The sequence below is a fragment of the Hippichthys cyanospilos genome, chromosome 15 (assembly GCF_059441005.1).
Source record: "Hippichthys cyanospilos isolate Australia breed blue-spotted pipefish chromosome 15, RoL_Hcya_1.0, whole genome shotgun sequence".
Taxonomy (NCBI): domain Eukaryota; kingdom Metazoa; phylum Chordata; class Actinopteri; order Syngnathiformes; family Syngnathidae; genus Hippichthys; species Hippichthys cyanospilos.
In genome coordinates this window covers 6,001,223-6,024,468 of record NC_142383.1, presented here as the reverse complement: position 1 = coordinate 6,024,468, position 23,246 = coordinate 6,001,223, and the positions used below count along the sequence as shown (strand labels likewise).

The window sequence follows — 23,246 nt, the reverse complement described above, 5'->3', positions numbered from 1 at the left end:
CATACCCTACATTCATGATAAACATGTAACATAATGTATGCATAGCACGTGTAATATGTACTAAAGTAAATAAGATCATATATTAAATATTTCTTTCTTTGTTTTAATTTACTGTATTTTTCGGACTTTACGCCACGACTTTTTCCTCATGTTTTGAGTCCGGCGGCGTATAGTCCAGTGCGGCTTATCTGTGTGGGTTTTTTTTTTTTTTTTTTTGCTACCCACCAGCATACAAATGTGTGTATCTGTTTGAGGTGTCAATATATGGAGCAACTATCAAATAGAACTGAAAAGATGTGACTCAATGGCTGTGCTCAAAAGGAGTTTAAACAATTTATTATTTAAAAAAATCATATGTCTAAATTTGATAAGAGAATGTATAACAGTTTGGGTAAATTTGTGATGTGTAAATTTTATATACAGTACACAGTATATGTGATTTTATTTATGTATTTATGATTGTATATGAATTATGTAGAATGTGTTATTATGTTCACTAAAATAAACTATCAAACAAAGGGAGACAAAAAAGATGCTATTGAAGAATTGATTTTGAACTACTATTTAACTAACAGTATTCTGTTTGTGTTGAAAATATCCATCCATTAATTTTCTATAAATATGTTGGGACTAAACATGCAGGCATGTTCAGTCTGTTAAAAAGAGGATGTTGCTGTTGGCAGACAATTACAAAAAAATTGAATAACTAAAAAAATTTATAAACCTCATATACTCTACCATCTTTTTGCGTAAAAATCTTTTGTTATTACCCGCGGCTTATAGTCCAGTGCGGCTGATCCGTGACAAAAATGTTTTTTTTTTTTCTCATATTTTGCTGCTGCGGCATATATACCAGCGTGCCTTATAGTCCGGAAAACACAGTATGTCTGTTTGATTGACTGAGAAGAAATTGAATGGAATTTAGAACATCCAAGGGGGACCGCCTGGATAACGAGCTAACGTACGATTCATGTTGATCTGCTGGCTAAGTTCGATCAGCTCCATCTCTGTGGGCATGTATCCCATCGTCCTCATGCAGTTGCCCAAGTCTTTGCAGCCGATGAAGCCATCTTTGTCCTTGTCGAACTCCTTGAATGCCTCACGCAGCTCTGGGAGCACATCGGTGGCTAATTATCACATGATTAATCTTAAACTTGGGGCTGTTTTATATTTGTCGCTGTCTCTTACCATCCATTTCTTCTGGTCGCAGCTCTCTATCCTGTAAGGAATCACATGGGAGGATTAGAAGCCCATCATTTCTGTTAGGATACAAACTGTGCCAGATCACAGCACGCCTCACGCAGCATGGGAGCGTTAACAATAAACCGATAAATACTTTATGGATATGAACCTGTGCTACTTTCAAAATGAGAGAAGAGAATAATATGACTTCAAACTGGACTTTGAAAGAGTCAATTGATGGAGCTAGCTTGTAAGAGCTAGCATGAATATGTGAAATCAAAAATCAGTGAACTGATCCCAAACAGATTCTCCCTCCTTGACATGAGTGGTTAAACTGACTGATGATCTAAAGCCACTTTCAGGTGACATGCCGGGGCATCCTCATACAGAAAATCCCACATTCGTCACCCTGCTTGTCCTGCTATCATGTGCAAGCAAAAAGGTAAGCAGAGCTGCGTTGAATTTTGTTTGTTATTCATATGAGAGTTCACTTCTTATAAGTGTGTTAGGTGTCATTCATGCGTCACAAACACACAGTCGAGTCTATGAAGTGCTGCCTCCTTGAATGAAATTCCGTTTGTGAGAACATATATTTCTGGTTACATTTGGTGGTTTGATTTAACATTTTGACTTTTGCTAACTCTTATTACTAACTCTCTGTAGCCTGCTACTATACACGTGTACTCGTGACAAGTGTGACCACGCGAGTGTGGCGAGACAACCGCCGCGTCCAAAATGGAACCGCCATCTCACAACTCATCAGCGCAGTCACGCTCGCCTCCCTTGACAGATATGATTTGTTTAAGATGAAGAAAGTCTGACGTGTGATGTCACTGCCACTAAACCATAAAGTGAAATAATCCGCATGCAAGCTGTTTTTTTTCCCCTTTCGCAGCCATAGAAATGGCAACATTTGTACAAACCATGGTATTCTACAGCATAATTGCTCCATCAATGCAACCCTCATTCTGAGATAAAAATGTCACATTTTGTCTCAATTTTGAAGCAGTTGGAGCACATTATTTTAAACATATGACCCCCACTCCATGTAAAAATGTCCAATTTTAACTAAATACAGAAAATGACTTAAGGCATGTCCTTGAAAGCACTGAACCCGAAATGACTGTGATGCTTTCTGAGTGCACACCTTGTTGTGGTTTGACAGCAACTGTAAGATGTGAATGGCTTTTTGAGTGGAAATGGCATCAAGAGTATATCTAAAAATATACAACAGTATACCGCATATTCTGTATACTATTAAAAAAATAACCTACTACAAAAATAAACTTGGATTAACAGACTCAAGTGAAAAAAAAGGAGACTAGTGAAACAGAGTGACGGTATGACAATAACCCAATACCAAATGAAAGGAAACTGGAGACTAAATACTCTCACAACTAATGAGACAACACAAGACAACTGGACAGGAAACCATTGGCAGAGGGAGCTGATTGGTCAACACACAGGGGCAGCTTGACAAGGACAGGTAGAAACAGTGAGACTGATGAGAGACAATAAAGAACAGAAACATGAACAAAAACAAAAGTCAAAAAACCCTGATAGCCCACAACAACAAAAAACCCACAAAATCCAAACAGAACTTGACAAATGTATTTGGATGGAAATAAACATTTAGTTATGATTTACATTATTGTATTACAAATTTTGAATCTATAATAACACAAAACCAAATTGTGTGAATCAACTTTTGTATTAAACTTGTGACAAAAAGCTCCAGCGGTTCTGCAGAATGGCTTTATAAAAAATATAAATGCAATGGGGTTAGTTAAAGAACACACACACACACACACACACACACACACACACACACACATTACAATGCATGTCAAACTTTGCCCTGACCAGATCTTATAATGCCAGGATTAAAAATAAATAAATAAATAAAACAAAAATACAGTCAGCATGAATGTACTCGTGACTTGCATTTCTGTTTAATGGCCGCCACTTACTACTTGCGGACCCACTAGTCTACACTTGATACTGATTTATATTGTGATTATGAAATACAAATTAAGGCGATATTATTATTTAGTCACTTTCAACAGTAAACCGTTATCCATTTGTTTCTAATTCATTTGATGACTGAAATCTTTTTTTCTGTGAACGCCTTTTAAATGCACATTTTCCAGTTCCTGTCATCTGAAAATGACCCTAACCCCAATGACCAATCACCTGTTTATTTGGATTTGGTCATGTGACGTCCCCAGAGTCAGACATCACTGAAGACATACATGTGTAAGTCAAAGACTGCCTCTGATATATATGTATATGTAAAACACCCTGGGCACCACATAGAAAAATGTCTGGGTGCATCTGGGACCCTGCTTGTGCATTCAAGCGACATATTGAAAATATCGTTCTTTTTTTGGGTCAAATTTGTGTATGTACAGTAAGTGCTGATGTGACGGCGCACTTATCTCTCAGCATGCATGAACGCGCTACTTTCTGGACTTACGTACAGCCTGCCGGCTCTCGGCGAAGCCCTTGCGTAGAAAGATGCATGCGGGCCCCAGCACATTGTGCATGTTGGCACCGTTCTGGGCCAGGGCCACTAACGGTTCCAGATAGGCCCCCCCTGAGCCCGCCTCCTCACAGGACTGCACCGCTTTGTAGTTTTTCTTCTTGTCCTGGAGCGGAATCGGTCCAGGGTTAGGGTATTGAAGTTTGAATCGGGGCAGAGTCAAACGCGGGGAAGGGATGAGGGCTTCAAGTGCAAGTCTGTCAGTCATTTGCGCATTTGGAGTCGGTCATTATGGAAGATCAATGTCAGGGTTGGGAGGCGGAATAGTTTTTCTACGTCAGATGCGCTTTTTACTCTAAAGTTGACGTCTTTCAAAAACAACAAAGTGCCCATGGCAGCCTTTCTTCAACTCTGGAAGCTATGCACTCCTTTCAACATCTTAACATCGGCGCACAAAAATTCTACTGCCTGTCTCACAAGTGGTCACAGCCTTTTCTCATCGGTGTAGCGCTGCCTTACCAGTGCACATACAAGTAAAATGCAACTACGACCTCATATTTTCAAAAGTACAATTACTTTTTTTTTCTTTTTAACAAATCAATACTGACGGTCAATCCGCACATGATCTAGGATTTTTACAAATTATCAACCTACCTAAAATATTCCAAACAGCGGACATCCAATCCATTATGAAACACATTTCAAAAGTCTTTTAAGAGCAGTCAAAATCCATTGCTTCTTGGCTAGGAGGGAGCTATGTATTTATACCCAACTATACTTTCAACAAAACTGATTCACATTGTGACCATCTAGAATTCAAAATGTCCATCTTCAATTTTTCTGTCAAAAATTCTGATTTCCAAAAATTCAAAAATTTCCCCAAGTAAAGTTCTCAAAGATACGTTCAACAAAATCGATTCGCGATATTCAAAATTCTAAATCCTCAATTCACCTTGGAAATCAATTCCAACTTGCCAAAATTTCCTCTGCCCCCCAAAATTTCACAAACATTCCCAATGACACATTTGAAAAACTATTCATTGCATTCAATATCTCGCATCCTTCGAAACCTCTAATATCGTTCCATAACTTTCAAAATCAATGCACATTGTCAATATTTCGAGTAATGGTAATGAAAAAGTTAGATTTATTCCTTTTTTTAGATTGAACATTTTTCAAAACATTTCAGAACAATTAGACAAGTAAAGAAGAGTATGAAATAAGGCGCGATAACAGATGCACAAAGCCTAATAGAAACTATGAACTGTGTATCAACCTTGGCCTAAAACCTGGACCTGAACATGCACATTTTACTAGAGCAGTCCAGGGGAGGATTTTTATGCGCAGCCAGCCATTTATTCATAATCACCAATTAAGCTCATCAACCCGAGGGCGAACAAGGCTCTTGTGCAAAGGCGTCCCAATTACAGAAGGAGCTACAGGTTAATTAAATCAGGGCACTTCCTTGTTAGTGGTACATGTAAACAAGGCATAGCTGCAAAAAGACTGAAAATAGAATGCGGCATCTCCGATCACATCTTCTGATAGTCCTGACTGCCACGCTGAATTACTGAGAGCCGCGATCTTTGCATGCATCTTTACACCAGCATCCAAAATTTCAAGCGCGTATTTACACTAAACGAACATACTGTCCCATACTCGAAATGACCTTTCCGCTCCATCTGCTGCCATGTCAGCCCGAATGTAGACACTTTGTGCATTTCTGCAGTAGCCAAGCATGGGGGCTCCATGCCCACTGGCTAATCTGAGCAAGTGATGCATGGCGCAGGGGCTGTTTGCGGAAGATACATCGTGCCAGAAAATTACTACCGAGCCACGCGCGGACAGTTACATAACACGCATAAAGAAAAAAAAAGTCAGGAGGAAAGAACCAAGTCGAGCAAGTCGTCGTCCGGCAAGTGCGTGCTTCAACTGTATTTTTTTTTTTTTTTAATGTTAACAATGTTCAGCTGCAGCTGGTAGGCATTCACTGAGCAGCCAATTTAAGGCTTTGCAATGAAGACAGCAGATGTTACACTGTGCAAGTTGTTGGCACGCACGTTTTCATGTTCTCCATTAAATACTATCTTACTGTACAGAAACCTCAAAATCTGACATCATTTCTTGAAAAGGAATTCTTAATATTCTACAGAAATGTTGCAACTCCGGCCAAATGATGTTTGCCAATGCTGTCAAATAGAATGAGAGGATAACCAGAGAAAAGGAAACGAAATGCAATAGGGATAAACTTGGGCATCCTTTGCGAAATAGATTACCTTCAAACCCAATCATTCAGAAAAATACCAGCAATAGATTTTTGCATAAACTTTTCTTCTAGATTGTTAGCAACAATATGAAATGTGCACTATTACAGTGAACAACAATTGTGTTCCAACAAGGCATATTTTATATATATATATATATATATATATATATATATATATATATATATATATATATATATATATATATATATATATATATATATATATATATATATTTATTTATTTATTTATTTATATATATATATATATATATATATATATATATATATATATATATATATATATATATATATATATATATATATATATATATATATATATATATAATTTTTTTTAGCTTGAAAATTTTTTTACAAAGACTTGACTAATACACAACATTACGGCAAGGTTTTAACTTTTTCATTGAAATAGCTTAATTTGACTTGTAACATACTGGATAATTGTAAATATTTTGTTTATTTGTTTGTAAGGTCGATAACAAGTATTGGTATTCGGCCGATAACTTTTCTTATTTCAATATATTGCGATGGCAGCCAATACTTGTGTCTGTCTCAGAGTAATTTTAACAATCTTAAACTGGAAATTAGTACCTAGAAGCATAGAAAAATCTTATTAATTCTATGAAATAGACAGAAAAAATCTGTATTGTTAATCATTTAAATTATTTATCTTTTTTCTTTTTAAAATGTTGTGTATCAAAAGTACTAGCAGTATAAGTGCTTGAAATCAGTGTCAATGACTACTCATTGTGAAAAAGTGTTATTGAACATCCCTTATTTATTTGTTTATTTATGTATTAGGGTTGTCCAGCTAATGATCACATAATCTGAAAACGGGACCAATTAAATCATTTTCTGCTAAGCAGCAATGGTGGATAAAGAGGAGGTTTTCATTTTTTTCTTTTCTTTTAAAAGCAGCACACTTATCCAAAGGTTCACAGACACCAACAGCAAAAAACAAAAATCCATTTGATTAAAATGCAACATCCCAACAGCTGTTAGCAGCTAACGAAATGGTCGCCAGTCGGGAAATGTTCTGGTAATGGTTGTGAGAAGCTAATGTGAAGCTAGCATCATTTAATAATCATAATAAAAATGTTAAAATAATAATGTGGAAAGTAGGACTTGCAATGTGTACAAAAGAGACTTGCAATTCGCACAAATTTAGCATTTTGTGCAGTGCAAAGGATCGAGCTATAACTCTATTTAACGCCACTCTAAAACTGGAAACAAGAATTTAAATGTTTTACTTTGTTAAAACCACTGTTCTACTAACCATAACAAATGTCCCATCATTGGAATAGTTAACTATGTGTTGATCCCATGGGGTGTTTGGACACACCAATCTTTTTTAAATGCTCATAATTTCTATGTTAAAATTTTAGTCTCCGTCTCTTTCCGGACACATTGAACCAGTTGTATGATTGAAACGATAATGTTTTTTATGTTGAGGTGTGCAAACACCCCACGTGACCAACAATGTTTGAAAATGTGGGGAGGTGACCAACTCAGGGTTTTAAAAATAATGACAATTTGGATGCATATTTTTTCCCCCAATATATGATCCAGGTATTGGCACTCTGCATCAGTTGATCCTCCAAGTCAGGTGACTCTGACTTGGGTACAAAAAATGTGATTGGAACAGGCCTATTAAGTATTTATATTCATTTACCTAAACAGGAGGGTCATTTATTTTTTAAAAACGTCCTTAAATTTATCCTTAGATTGTATCAAATTGACCTACCTACTTTTTCCAATGGATCAATTTGACCTGTGACATAATGGGAGCATTAACTTCTTTTTACCCTTGCATAACTTAAAAATGTTCACATGTATATTGAGGTCAAATTAACCCATTTCGAAGACTTGTTTTTTTTTTGTTTTGTTTTTTTTTTACAAAGTATTACGAGGGATACATGTTTAAAAATGTATTTGTGTGTCAATTTGGCCTTCAACAAAACAAGAGATGCTAACAACAGGTTAGCTTCTTTTGACTCTTTTGATACAATTATTTGAAACATATGTAAACAAAAGCACTGTTGTTTTATATATAGTCTGAATTAGTTGCTTTAAAATCAAACAGATATTGCGATTTTTAATTATTTATAGAGAACAAAGGGTAAAAATAGATTTTTTCCCAATCCTTATGAACATATATACATATACAACATGTAAATTGTCCTGAACTATGATATGTATTGATATTTTTTCTGACTTTGTCTTTTTAACATTGAATTTTTATGCTCAATTATTCTCAATCAATCAAACTCGTGTGAAAGAGGAAACCTTTAAACATGACTTCAATGTTTTTCTTTCACTTTAAAATGGGTCAATTTCACCTGCAACAAAGGGGGTAACATATTAACATGTATACATTTTTGTAACAGTTTTTCAGTGTTTCTAATGGTCCTATAGTACAAGACAATAATCCTTATCCATGATAAGGCTGATCAGCGGTCTGCAATGGCTTGTGTTCAACTTTACAGCAGAAGTGCCAAAGTATTGATGCGACTAAAGTTCTACTGTTGACATGATCGACTGGTTGGCCTCATGTGGCACTGACCAACTCTCCACAATGCATTGGTACTCCTACAAACATGACACGCATTTGCCAGCACTCAAACTGCGACGTAAGGGAAGCATCGTGAACAAAGCACATCCTACTACATTTTCCTTCCAAGCAAACGCAAAAACTATATGAATGGTCAGTCAAAGCACGACAAACTCCAGTCACTTGAGATCCAGTCAGGTTGCTTTAGGGGCAGATGGAGGGTAGTTTGGAGGGGGAGCAAGCATGCAGGGAGCACAGCCAAGAGAGCAAAGCTTACCTTCTTGGTGAAAATTTTGAGGGACTTTACTGAGTTGCCCATTGCAAAAAGCCCCAAACGCGGCGGTCTTGCCTTATGTTTCCCCCCTAAGTGTATGTGACGGCGGCATGTGCATGGGTGTCCGTGTGCTTCTCCTGGCATGCATGGGAATGGGGAGTGATTGGAAAAGGGGAAGAAGGTTTCACCGGCTCATTGACTGACAGGAGAGGACATTTGGGGAGAGGCGGAGAGGGATAGAGGAGAAAAGCAAGAAAGAGATGGGGGGGGGGGGGGGGGGGTCCTGTAACTGAGGCGAAAGAGAACAAACAACGGATAGGAAGACCACGGGGACGAGCGAGGAGGTACGAGCAGCGGGAGTGGAAAAGATGGCTTAATCATTCCATCCTCTCTCCGTCGGTCGTTGCATCCCCTCCCCTCTGTCTCCTTCCCTCACCCTCGCACACTCACTTTCTCTCTACCCTCCTCACTCTCAACCTCTTCTCTCTTCCTATTTCCACGCTTTCCCAAATCTATGCAAATTCCTCACAAGGTTCTTTCGGACAAGCATATTACCTTCCCTGGAGCAAGATGCCGCAGGGGCTAATCCAAAATGCACAGATATCTACAAGCGCATACACACACACACACACTCTCACTCACACGTGCTCGCGCGGTTAGACATACACATTCATGTGAGGCTCGAGATCTAAAAATAAACCACTTTCCAGCTCCTTCTCCCCATTTTATAGCCCCGGCATCCATCCATCCATCATCTATCATCCATCCATCATCCATCCATCCATCTGCAGGCGCACACACACACACACACACACACACACACATACACATCACAGAGTCATTTCAAGCTTGAAGGCCTTGGATGTAGACCAAAACATGTGCACAAGGGAGACACCACTGCGCCAAACAAAACCAAACACACACAAATATGCAACTCTTTGTGTGGATTTATTTGCCATTCTTTTTCAAGCAGCATAAATTGGCATGAATCTTTGTTCACTTGCACATGCACATACAGTATTTGTTGGTCTTTTTTTCTTTAAGGCAAAATGAGAAGCTAAAGTTTTGTACAGCTTCTAAAGCGGCTCCGGGGTGTGGATCAAAGCATGTATGGATGGATGCATGGATGATAAATGGATGGATTGATTGCTAGATGAATTGACAGACATGGATGGACAAGCATCACAGACAGACAGACAAACAATATATGGCGAGACAGATGGTGAATGGACGGACAGATGAGAGATTGGCATAAAAGAGAGGACTCGGCAATCAACAAGCTAATGCTGCAGAGAGGACTTGTCAAAGATAAACTAAATATGATTTATCAGAGTAGAGCTCAAATCAGTAATGTGTATGACGGATAGATGGACTGGAACGAAGGTCCATTTTTTTTAATTCAGTAATAACTGCAGTAATATGGTAATTTTTCATGCATTATATGTCTACATCTGTTGTTGCACCGATAGTGTTCAAATGGTAATTGCTATAGTGTAATGCAGTCTACTTTCAATGGTGTTTTACATTTTGAGTTAGCCTTAAACTAGCAGACTCATGAAATCTTTGGTTTGGTTCATTCTCTTTATGTTTCGTTTCACATTATACTTCCACTGTACTCATATAGTGAAAAGACGTTGACTTTGGATTGAAGTCTCCGCAGCAGCAGTCTGGATTCAGGATTTGCAATCAAAAGTATCTTAGCCGTAAAGGTATTTCGTCATGCATCCACCCTGCTGGTTAAGTAAAATTGCAGGCTCAGCAAAAAGCAAGCTTCAAAAGGGCCCGTCATGCCGTTTGCCATCATTCCGCTTCAATAACCATATTCATCATTATAGCATGGTGGGGGGTAGCAGTTAGCTCGCCTAACGCTCAAGAGGCTGTGTGTTCATATCTCAGCTCAAGTCTTACTTGGTGTAGTTTACATGTCTTCCCCATTGTTAGGACTGTTTTCTCTGGGTACTTGAGGTTTCTTTTGCATTCCCAAAGCAAGATAGTTAAGGTCACTGAAAAGCTTAACATGCCCAAACAAAGGTGTAAATAGTTGTTGGGATTGATTAGTGTGACAGCAGAGAGAAGCACCAGCACTATAAAACAATGCATGGACATCTCAAATACAGCCACAGATTGCAGCATTAAAAATAAACAAGGCCTCAGAGCTTGACAACTCTCCATGTTGGATATTGTAGCAAGAAAATGTATTAAGAAATTGCACAAAAATTGAGACACATTATCAATATATCCATCAATCTATCCCATCGTATCCCACTGTGCGCATTGGGACCTTCAAAGCAGCAGAAATTTCTCTTCGTCAGAATTGGGCCTGAAGACAATCCTGTCATGCAGGTCTACAGACAAATCATGCTTGCTATTTGCGTTCTGACATGCACTGTCAATTGCAGAACCTTATATAGATAGATGTGTGCCTTTCCAAATCATATCCAATCAACTGAATTTACCGCAGCTGGACTCTAATTAAGCAATAGAAACATCTCAAGGATGATCAAAAGGATGCACCTGAGCACAATTTTGATGACAAAGGTGGAAGAGTGAGGCGCTATGAATACTTTCCAAATGCATTGTATTTATGCTGATATCTTTCAGGAGCACTCTATTTATTCTGCTATCATTCCGCCACAAACATTTTAACACTCAAATCAATTAGAGTGTCTCTGCCATTCCATACAACAGCTCTTTATTAGACTCGTGTGTGTGTGTGTGTGTGTGTGTGTGTGTGTGTGTGTGCTTGTGTGTTTGTGAGTGAGTGTGTGTGTGCGTGGATGAAGTTTTGTGAGGGTGTAAGTGTGTGTGTTTGGTTTTGTGTGTGTGCATGTGTGTGTTGCTCACTGGATGATTCACGCAGCCTCGCACCGCAGGCTCATTGTGAACTTCAGAACTCATTGGACGTCACACACACGAGCTGTCAGCTCCCATCAAGTCATGCTGGAGTGTGTGTGTGTGTGTGTGTGTGTGTCTTTTATATATATATATATATATATATATATATATATATATATATATATATATATATATATATATGTGTATATATATATATATATATGTGTGTGTGTGTGTGTGTGTGTGTGTGTGTGTGTGTGTGTGCGTGCGTGCGCGTCTCCAATTCCATGACTTTTTCCCCCTCCTTTCACGTCCTTGTTGCACTCTCATTTACATAACTTTGTATTTATGCTTTCATAAGGTTTTCTTTTTACATATCCACAATACATTATCGAGTTTAATAGAGATACATCCTCTGAATAATGAGGTGGAATTCTAGTTTAATTAAAAGTTAGATAAAAACGCCAAAAAAAAAATGCAATTAAAATAGTTATGTGGTTTCATAGATATGTAATTAATACAATTTATTTTATAAACAAACTCAATAATAGTAATTAACATTAAAAGTAAAGAAACATAGGCTTCAAATGTATTTAAATGTTATTAGGACATATTTTATTACTATATGTTTTCCTAATAATTGTAATAAAAAAATATCACTTGCAATAATAGTTTATGCTCTTCTAAAAACAAACAAACCCAAAAGGTTGGATCACATGAATAACCCACAAAACAACATAAGAAAAAAAAGTCCCTTTGCTGTGATTCACATGACATGTAGAGTAGAAAATCCCGCCTGATTGTCCTCATGTGTCTCATTGTGTCTCTGCCTTCTACACTGCATAAATATTTAGCAATATTTGCAATCATCATGTGCACTTGGGCACATCCGCTTCACAGCTTAATCCTCATGTGCGAAAAAAGGGAGGATTTACGCCAAGTGCAAGGTTTTTTTTTTGTGCCCAGCGTGGATACAAAAATATCCATGAGGCTCTAAAAATAGAACCTCACACTCGAGACATACTGGAGGCATATGCTGCGCTTGCTGTGCTGATGCTTCCCTGCATCATCTTCACACACTTAAAAAAAAACCTTTCACCATTCAACGCATCCTCTAGTAGTACTGACTCCAAAAAATATTCTCCAAATATCCCCATGAGAACAATGTTACAATAAAGGAAAATAGCAGACCCAAGTGTTCTAAAACATACATATTATTCAGAAAAGGGAAGCCTGTGTACCCTTAAAATTGCTGCGTCAAAAATCAAAATGGAGCCCACCAACCCAGCAAGTGGTTCTTGCGGATCAAAAGGAATGGGTCATGGGCAGGTATGCACATAACTGGTGCGCAGGTACGCATGCACAACAGAAATGACTGCTGCGTAACGTCGCATGCTTAGATTCACTCATGACAACTGAGCAGGGGCTGAACATTTTTTTTCCCTGAAAAGTGGCTCCAAGATGTACCGTGGCTTGAAGCAAACTTAAATGTGATGCAAAATTTACTGCTCATGTCCTCAGCTACCAGACAAAACTGGATCATTTGATACAGGGTTGAAAATCTTCATGCATCGTTTATTTGACAAGTATGAAAGGAGCATGTGAATGTAGAGCAACTCATGGCTAACAAACAAAGTTATCGCTCTCTTCATCCTTCATAAAGATAAGCATGCGCATCCTGTGTCTTCCGATTCGAGAGATTTGTTTCTCATGAGGGTGTGAATGAGATCGTTTACGTCAGGCATGTCCAAACCCAGTCCTTGAGGGCCGCCTATCCGGCATGTTTTGGAGGTTTTTGTCCTTCTATCTACCACACCTGATTCAAATGATCAGCTCATCAGCAAGCTCAGCGGAAGCCTGACAACAAACCTGATCATTTGAATCAACTGCATTGGATGACTGAAACATCAAAAATAGGTGGCCCTCCAGGACCGGGTTTGGAGATGCCTGGTTTACGTTGTCACTCTCAAGTGACAGAGAATTTAACTCTGACTTCCTTGAACTAATTAAATTGGGTTCCAAACAAACTGGCCGAGGACGCAGGCTTGAGAAACCTGACATCGCTGAGTGCACTCTTAGGGATCGACACTGAGAATGATATTGAGGAAGACTGTTTAATGAAAGAAAGGGTGGGTTCCAAACACTACGTCCTAGTACACAGGTGAGTAACCCACAAACACAATTATGTGCGCCCCTGGTTATGAGAGTGACCCTTTGTGGTGAGTTTTGGAACATATGCCTTGTTAAGGGCCCTATATCATGTACACTCAAATTTAGGGGGCTTTTAACCCAGCTAAAATTCAAATTCTGTTCCAAAGTGTTTTTTCTCCTGAGCATTCCTGCTCATTGCTGTGCTCTGAGTACCAGCCCCACCATATCAGGGAAAAGTACAGGGTGCTCACTTTGTTACATGACTTTGTTACCCGCTCCATATTAGCCATGATTAGCCATGAAGACTAAGCACATGCTTGCATTCTCCTTGCAGTCAGCAGTGTCCGGCATCATTAAATGGTTGAAGAGACTTAGATGTCTTACTTCTAGGTTAGAAGTATAGCCACAAACATATTTCATAAGATGTATGTATGTATGTATGTATGTATGTATGTATGTATGTATGTATGTATACATGTGTGTGTGCGAAGATTCACGTTGAAATATAAGTTAATAACGAATCGCCCCCCCCCCCAAAAAAAAAACGACACGAGAAAATTAGCCGAAGCCAAAAACCAAAAGAAAACCGCATTAAAAAAAATAATAGAAATAATTGCAAATCAGGGATCGCAACCAAAAATAAACATACATTACAAATAAGAAGCACAATCAAATCGCAGTAGATTGGACAAGAGAGGACGCTATTATGCCAGTTTAAACCGTCACAGTTAAGGTTCATATACCGGAAATATGTGCATCAAATCATGGTGGCCGTTCTTCAGAAGAGAAAGGTGCGTGGTCTGTCTGTGTGCGGTGGACGAAATAGTGCACAGTATTTTAACGTGCAATCCTTAAATCCCCTTTCCACAGCCACAGCAAACGTTTGGTGAAATCATCACCAGGTCTTTTCTACAGTAGTAGCAATACATGATACAATGGCCACATTTGAAACAAAATGAAAAACATGCACACCATCGCATCGCTGTGAACGTTAGTTTAAGTTGTCAATTCGTCTTGTGTGAAATTCATCTTTTTTAATGAGTTTTTGTTTTTTCTTTGCCAATATTTTTTGGATGCAGCCTTTATTTTTAGCCATTCCTTGTTTGCATTGATGTTTCATTTTTTTTCCCCGATTTACTACTTTCGTTTGTTTAGTTATTTGGTTTGTTTTTGTGATTTGCACTTCAGTCACGGTAGGATTTTGTGATTCTTTCATGTATACCGCTAGAGGGAGCCCACATACCTCACATGCTTTACAATCAAGTCTGTTCAGCCTTGAGTTGTCAAGGTCAGAACGACAGAGCTAGAGCAAATATGGAGCGTGGCAACAAATTTGTACCCGAAAAAAAAAAGGCAACAGGTGACTGTGTGAATCAGTATGAGTGACAGCAACCCTGCAAGCAAGTGAGGAGCTATTTTTTTTTCTACCATCTCGGTCAGCGATGTCACGACGGAGCAAGTGAATGAGTGTTGATGTTGTTCACAAGGATCATCCGAACTACACAAAGTCAACAATTTCTGACTGTCTTTGTCAGTTTTTTTTTTTTTTTTTTTTTTTTCCTGCATCATGTGTCCTCTCACGCGGAGTAGATTCATGTCTGGAGGTGACGCGGCCAAATGCATGAGCCCAAATGGATCTTGCGCTCTCTGCTGGTCAACACTAAAAACTGCGTTTAGTCACCTCTAATTTCTCACGTTCACTATTTAACCATGTAAACAAACACTATTTTCACTGCATTTAGGAATAATCATGCCAGACTTTGTTAAAGTTTGATATTATCATTATTGAACGTATTTTTTTGCGTCTTTATAATTGAGTTTTGTTTTATATATTTAACATCATTTACAGTAACGTTATATGAACAGTTGTTTATCTTGTATGTCTGTACAGATTTACTGCCATTTTTCACAAAATAGATTATTAGCAAACTGATTTTATTAATTGTATTTTGAATTAATTTATACTTTTTTCTTATTCTTCCTTTTATTTTATTGTATACCATTTGATGTTATTTATATATATTTTTTTCCCAGCATATATTGATTTTGTGTTGTGGTTCCTTCAAAATGTGTGTTTTATTTTAAATTCTATACTGCACTATATGTTTATATTTTGTTTTTTTTGCCAATATATAGATTTAATTTAATTTATTGTGTTTATTCCATCTTTGAGATACAAAGTCGTACATACTGATAGTTGCAGTGTCGTTTTTTTTCTTGCTCTCTGTAAATTGTTCTCCTACTTTGACATTCAAACTATGGCAAGTGGGCCATTTGCCCACCATTTATTGGTGCATCTACAGCATACACTGAAACTAACATTTGACATAGCCTACAATGTTATTTAAGAATGGCAAAATTTGTGGTGAGGGCACCGGGCAGTAAATAACTTTCGTTAAAATACTAAGAATTTCTGTAGTGGATGAAGATGATACAGTTGTGTGTATTTTGCCGCATCATAGATGGAGTGGCTTCATCCTGACCTTGCCATCAAAATTAGGGGGAGCCGCATTTAAGCGCCTGATCGCAATCTTATTTCTTTCAGTCAAGATACTGGGGAAAAAAAATGTATTCTTGATGTATTGTTATAATGATGTATGATGATGAAATGGTGGTGAAATGCATTCATGTCTCCAGCGCTTTTGCTAGCGTTTGAATGAGAGCCTCATGAAAGGTTCCTTTTTTCCATTTCAGTTCAGAGAACACAAACAAAAAACTGTGCGCCGCCTCCAGTCTTTCAAATTCAGGTCTTGATGCTCTATTTTTAGCCTCCTCCACTGGCTGCTCTGTTGGCCTCGTATGTATGCAGATCTTCCGGTTACGTAAGAAATTATTTTATGGAAAGAAACTTTGTTGTGCTGAATCGCCCTGTCATGTCCACTCTAAGCTCTGGACGGCTGTGTGCACGCGCGTGCGTGTGTGTAACTTCTTCTTTTCACTCTTGTTGCTTGGCAATTAAGAATTAAGGTCAATCCATATACAGTACAATATATAAATGTCAATGAGATGGTCATGATGATGTAAGTTATTGCAAATGTGGAAGCTAGGCCTAATCATGTTTTTAGATTCTCTTGTCACAATATTAGGTACAAACAATTTTACTATATACAGAACATAGATTTATATTTTAAAAAATGCTTTAAAAGTTTGCAGTGTTTTTATGCATGTGTAGATTCTATGTCATATTTTTACACACATAAAACAGTAATAGGAAAGACATATGACACTAAATTACCTTGTGAAAAAGTATTTTGACTTGAATGCATCTTTGAATTACTAGTTGATGTTATCACTCATATTTATTTTGAAGAAAAAAAAATACTAAAACATTTTTCAGACTTTTAATTTCAGAATATCTTGGTCATTTTCTATCCCAAAATTTGCACCATGAAGATGCAAATTCCATTAAAAATAAAATAAAATAAATACATTATATATATATATATATATATATATATATATATATATATATATATATATATATATATATATATATATATATATATATATATATATATATATATATATATACTGTAAAATGTTGTTTATATTTGATTTATTTTGGGCCTTATCTGGGAAAGCAAATCACATGAATCATGGTGTTTCTTTTTAAGTTTTTTTTTTTTTTTCCACAAATGATCAGTTCCAAGCGGTCTTTACCATTAATGCTGCTGTAGAAAACCTCATTGAGTTATTACAACACACTAGATGGATCTGCGCGCTGAAGTGTCAGGATGAGGTTAGCCATTTTGTTTTTAACACAATAGCAGACAGCAAAATCAATAGTGTTATTTCTGAGATATGGGGGGAAAAAAAAGTGAAGGTATTGGAAATATTGCATTTTTTTAACATTGTACAAGACCACTGTAAAAGAAGAGTATCTCATTGGGTCACAACCATTTGCCTTGTTAATAAGAATATCCTTTACTGTGAATGCCCAAAATATTGAATCCTCAATAACTATTTGAAGAGATGTACCTAAGTAAAACAGTTTGGCTGAAACCAAAAAACAAAAATGAGAAATGCTGGGTCAAAAACAAAAATTGAAACCCTGTAATATTATATGATGTATCATATATCATATATAATATTATTCTTGTTCAGTGTTCAAAATATTTATACATAACCAAAGTGGATTTAGTGTTTATTTTTTGTTCATTGACATACCAATGACATGAATGGAATGGTATAGTAGACATAAACAGATATATGGATTATTATTTACATTGCAATTTATTCAAATAGCCAAGTAATTTTACCTCCATCATTTCAAAGATTGATAAGTAGCCCACATTATTTTAACATTTTTAGTTATTGACGTTGAATGCATTGACATATTTCTCTGTCAGACTCTGTAATGTCTGACGGCATTGAACGCACCATGTGTTATTGTAGTTGTTTATTTGGTGTGTTTATTCTGAAGTTGGCTTTGGCAACATGCTGTTTGTGTATGACATGATGTTGTTTGTTATTATGTTCAGTTGGTATTTTGGTTCTGTGAGTTGTTGGCTGTTGTGTATGTGTTTTTTTTTTAATTGTATTTTCGAGTTCATGTTTGTTTCCCTCGTCTCAGTGTGATTATGATTGTGTCCACTTGTCTGTGTTAACCTGCATCCCTTGTGTTGGCCAGCCAGCTCTCTGTTCCAATTGTTTCTTGTCCAGGTGCTCCTTGTTGTCTCGTTAGCTTTGAGTGTATTTAGTTTCCTGTTTCCTTTTGGTTCCTGTCTGGTCATTGCTGTTAAGTTGTCGTGGTCTATGTTGCTATTAGTTCCTCATCGTCCTTGTGAGTGCCTCCCATGTTTTCTGGAGTTTATAGTTTTTTGTACAAAGTTTATTTCTAGATTTGTTGCTACTTTTTTGCAGTCTTCGACCTCCTTTATGTTTTATCATCTTGATATTGAATGTGTTTTCGAGCACACCGCTCTGTCTTCCTCCCTGCTTCTGGGTCTACACCCACCATGTTCGGCTGTGACATTCGTCTTCCTTGGTAAGTCTTTTTTTGGCTCGCCCTTAGTTCTAGGAAAGAAGCAGAAGCTCGGCAGTGCTTTCTTTTCTCAACCCGCCGAAATGATTTTAAAAGTGAGGAGCCACTCCTCCTCTGAAATATACATGCTTGCAGTCAATGGCTTTTGCATCATCACAAATTCCTTTTTTGGAAGTATAATTCTGGTTTGATTGTCAAAAATCGAAGATACTTTTTTTTTTTTTGCCATTTTTGCCCCAAAATTTCAATGGCTGGATATTTGGTACATCCCTAGCTAATATGTAATCTCAATTCCTGGTTTATTGAGTTAACAATAAATTAAATCAAGTTTTTGATGGTCCCATTTTGCCCCAATAATTGGGTTGGAATGAACCAAAATTGGGTTATCTTCCTCAATGACAAATATTAATGGGTCAGGTCTACCTAATTAACTGCCTAGTGAGTGTGCGCAGCCTTGCGTCTTTATCACTGAGATCTTTTTCATTTGGGAGTGGATTGAAAGACATAATGTGATATTTCCAGCGGAGAGTGTGACAAGAACATTTCTGCACTAACCTCTGAGACTGATTGAAGCTCTGGCCTGGATTAGGAGTGAGAGAGGAGTTATTTCTGGAACACATTAGTGTGCACGGAGGTAATTGTCTCCTCTCCAGCTTATTTTTTTTTTTTTTTTATCCATGAGGAGGGTGATAGATTGGAAGAAAATGGGTAGATTTTGGAGAGCAATCAGAGAGCAAGGGTGTTGGTGGGAAGGAGGTCTTCATTTGAAGGATGTGTTTGAGGGTCAGAGAGGATAAATTGGTCCTAATATACAGTCGGCCTTAATGATAATGATGATATAACAGCGCTGTCAGAAAAGTATGCCATAACTTAGTTTATAACTTGCAAATGGCTTATGCCAGAATTCTGTGTATGAAAACTTTCATCTAATAGTGCAGCTGAGTTCCCCCCCAGCTCCAGCTGTTTTGGCAGATGTCCCTTTAAATGTTGCTCCCTTGCTAATTTCCTCACTTTTCCCAATGCACAATTGGACTGTTTTTGTCCACCTCCTCCTTTTATTATTCTCCAATCTGGCTGTCGCTGACCATTTGGAGGACTTCAAATTGGCTACACAGGATGACAAGCAGCAGAGCAGCTCCTTTTCTTTTTCCGCTTCTAATGGATTACTGAAACGTTTACATTTTTACCAGAATATCTAACAGAAAACCAATCCATCTATTTTCCTTAATGCTTGTCCTCAAGATGGAGCTGATTCTATCTGATTTTATCACTGCAAATGGAACTACAGTACATCAACTGGGACAGCCTGAAAAACTTTTTATCAGGATGTAGCCTGGGCCAAAACCATTCAGTTTTAACGCAGAGTAAATCTGAATGAAGAACAGTTTCTCTCCTTCTCTGGTGGGAATAATGCATGGACGTCAACGTTAAATGGATGTGCAGTCCATGGGTGCCATGAATGTCTACAGTTTGGTGCAATGACCTGTCACAATCTGACCAACGCAAAACTGTCATCTGGTGTGCGGGATTTGACGAATTGTTTTGAATTCGAATAGACTTGGATTGGAAAAGTCATCAAAAGTGCTTAAAGTTTTACAAAATTCAATATTGCTGGCATTATCGTAAATCTCAGTAATGATGCCCTGGTTCTTTTTTTTTCCCCAAAAAATCTATACTATTGGACCAATTTGAAGTGTTGAAAGCATCTAGCACTTTTTGATGATGCAATGTGAATGGCTGAACAAATAGGCTATTTTTGGGGTCTCTGGTAAAGTAATGATTTTTGAGGTTCAAGGATTCGGTTTGACACGCTGGTTGGAGAGCAAAGCATGGAAAGTGTCTGTCTTTGAAGTGCACAGGTGCAGTTGGTTAATGAGAGGATAAGACAACCAAAATATCCTCACTCTTTTGTGGCAATAGATTTCTTCTTTGACCACCACACTATGTTTTTGTGGTTCATTGTAATACAATATTATTAAAATGTATGTCAAGCCTCAAAAGCCAATTTGGGGTCTCACATTTCCTGCTAAAAGACATTTGTGGTACACAATCACTTGATGAGTGCCATTTTGCCAACTGTGATTTTTCTTTCGTGATTGTTCACATTAGTCACGTTCGGCCATGTTATGGTGGGCCTTCACCATATCTATGATGTCAAGACAGGAATCTCTCATTTGGTAGGTCGTAAGTCAACCACTAGGGGTGTTAAATTTTTTTCAGTGAGGTGGCCAGAGTGTTCAATTCTCAATGACAACCAATGCCACTTTGCATACAGCAATCAATGATTCATTTGCTCTAATTTTATCTAAAATACACAATAGTAAAAACCATCTTATTCCTCAAAATTGTAAATGTTGTCTTTACAACGGTTTGTTCCTGCTCGTGATGTGAATGTGTGTAATCCTCAACCTTGCTGTTTGATTACTACAGTGTGAAAATAAGATTTGTGTGTTTCTAATTCCTGCAAGAATCAAATGTTTCAGATCCTTTTGAAGTTTTCCATGAAATGACAAGTGTAGCCTGGGCCACCAAAGGCCACCGCATAGCTCCGCCCCGATCAATTAGTTCAGCTAAATGAGCCTGGAAAATTGAGATTCCAACCGATGTCTAAGACATGAGGCAGATTACCAACCACGAGTGCACGCTGCCGCTTCCCCCAAAACAAACAACTATTCAAACCTAAGCAGTATTCTCTGTATTTGTAATGTGAAAGAAAGCTGAAGTATTCGGAATTGTGCCCAAAACCAGATGTGCTAACCACTGCCTCACCATGCTGCACATCTCCAAGTGGGGTGGTTTGAAGATCCAACTTTCAGCGGTGCTATTGAGAGGTGTTTGAGTGCTATAAAGATTGAGTATTTGGAGGGTCCATGGCATTATGCAATTGGTTGTAAGGTGTAGGTGTACTTATCACGCAAAAAAACTAATAAAATAAGTCGATAAATAAATGTGCACATGAAGATTGCCAGTAAATCATATCTTATTGTTTGTTTAAATGATGAGCCACAGCACAGTAGAATAGGATTGTATAAGTGAAATATGATCATATGGTAACCCCATAGATTTTGTGGAGACGTGAACGTATTTTGGTAAAGAGTAAACACATTGTTAAAAATGATAATGATTTAAAAATTCTGAGGGTGCTTTACTTCTCTTTAGTGGTGCTCAAGCACCCCTAAAAAATACTACACGGCTGTAAAAAAAAAAAAAAAAAAAAAAATCCAAGTATTTTTTGCTTTTTATTGATTCGAAGCTGCAAAATGTGTTTGAAAATGTGCTGTTGCGTGTTTGTCATGAATTCAAGCTTACTTGTCCAAAGACGGACTTGACGATGGGGTGCAAGCTCGCATCATAGTCCGAAACGGTGCTGAGCCTCTTGGACCTCCGGCCGGAAGCGGGCCGACTCGGAGCCGGGGCGCTACCGGCCGCGGCGGCGTCCGAGCTCAGGCTGGAGGCTGAGCCGCTCACCGTCGTCCTGCCGGTCTCGAAGAAGAAGTCGGTGTCGTCCCGCTCCTCCTTGGACGCCCCCGGGGAACCTTTGGCGTCCCGTCCGCGTCCCCCGTGAGTAGCGGACTGCTTGGACCTGCCGGATTTGGCGCGCGTCTTGCGTTTGGCGTCGTCCACGCCTTTCTCTGCGTGGCCGGGCCGGCACAGGGGTCTCCTGGCGCTCGCCTCCTCCACCCGGCCGGCGTCGGCTCCTTTCTGGCCGCGCTGGTTCCGGGGTCCGCCGCGGCCGCCGTGCGGGCCGTGGTCGGACTGCGTGGATCTGCGCTGGAGCACCGCGGACTTCAGCAGGGACGTTGCGGATTCGCTTTTCGGCAAAGAGGAGCTCATGATCTCTCCCTTGCCATGCACTTCTCGCGGACGAAGCTGCAGCTGCGTGGAGTACTACATCAGCCGGCTGATGGGTCCACGTCCACGGGGGTGGTGCTGATGGTTGGATGGAGATCGGCGGCAGCTGCCACCTGCCGGGACATTTGCGAGCGAATCGTCCCCCCGCCCCACGCTTGCTCCAAGTTTGAAGCGCGCAAGCACTGTGTCCACGCTGCGAGTTCACCAAAGAGACCCACGTCACCGCGGATTATTACGCGCGTAATGTGCCGCAAGAATCAGAAGAATCCACTGCGGCTCTTCCTGCAGTGGGAGGACGCTATCAGTTTTCTAATCCTGCTCTTTTTTAATGAGTTCGTGATTTCAATTCTTTCCACTCGTGTAATTTGATACAGCGAACGACATTAGAAAGAATTTACTGCACAAAACAATCTGTTTTTTCATGTTTATGGTCATTTGGCTTTTTTTTTTTTTTTTGCAGTCGGAATATTAGTAAAACCTGTGTCACTTTACCAATTAATAAAACCACTACATTTAGAGGCACAATTCCCGCAGGCTGCTGATCCTTGATTGGCTCTCTAGGTGTTCAGTACAGTATAATTATCTACTAAGCACTATCATATACAGTCAATTAAAAGAGGCTTTTCTCGAAAACTAAAACTGATTATAATA

At 38.5% G+C, this 23,246-nt stretch overlaps 1 protein-coding gene across 3 annotated transcripts in view; it reads right to left on the bottom strand.

Annotated features, from left to right (window-relative positions):
• The window catches only part of cabp1b (calcium binding protein 1b), a 28,124-nt gene extending 5,294 nt beyond the window's left edge, over nucleotides 1-22,830 (bottom strand). The window contains exons 1-4 of one of the 3 annotated variants that reach the window (XM_088435254.1): nucleotides 9,329-9,445; nucleotides 3,659-3,830; nucleotides 1,189-1,219; nucleotides 966-1,109 (exon numbers count right to left, since the gene is read on the bottom strand). In XM_088435254.1, coding sequence (XP_088291380.1) covers nucleotides 966-1,109; nucleotides 1,189-1,219; nucleotides 3,659-3,721 — 238 coding nt within the window. In that variant the 5' untranslated portion in view covers nucleotides 3,722-3,830; nucleotides 9,329-9,445. Of the gene's footprint in view, nucleotides 1-965; nucleotides 1,110-1,188; nucleotides 1,220-3,658; nucleotides 3,831-8,776; nucleotides 9,206-9,328; nucleotides 9,446-22,052 lie in introns of those variants that run through there. The other 2 variants (XM_088435253.1, XM_088435252.1) reach the window with 2 other exon arrangements.
• Between the last annotated feature and the right edge of the window lie 416 nt (nucleotides 22,831-23,246).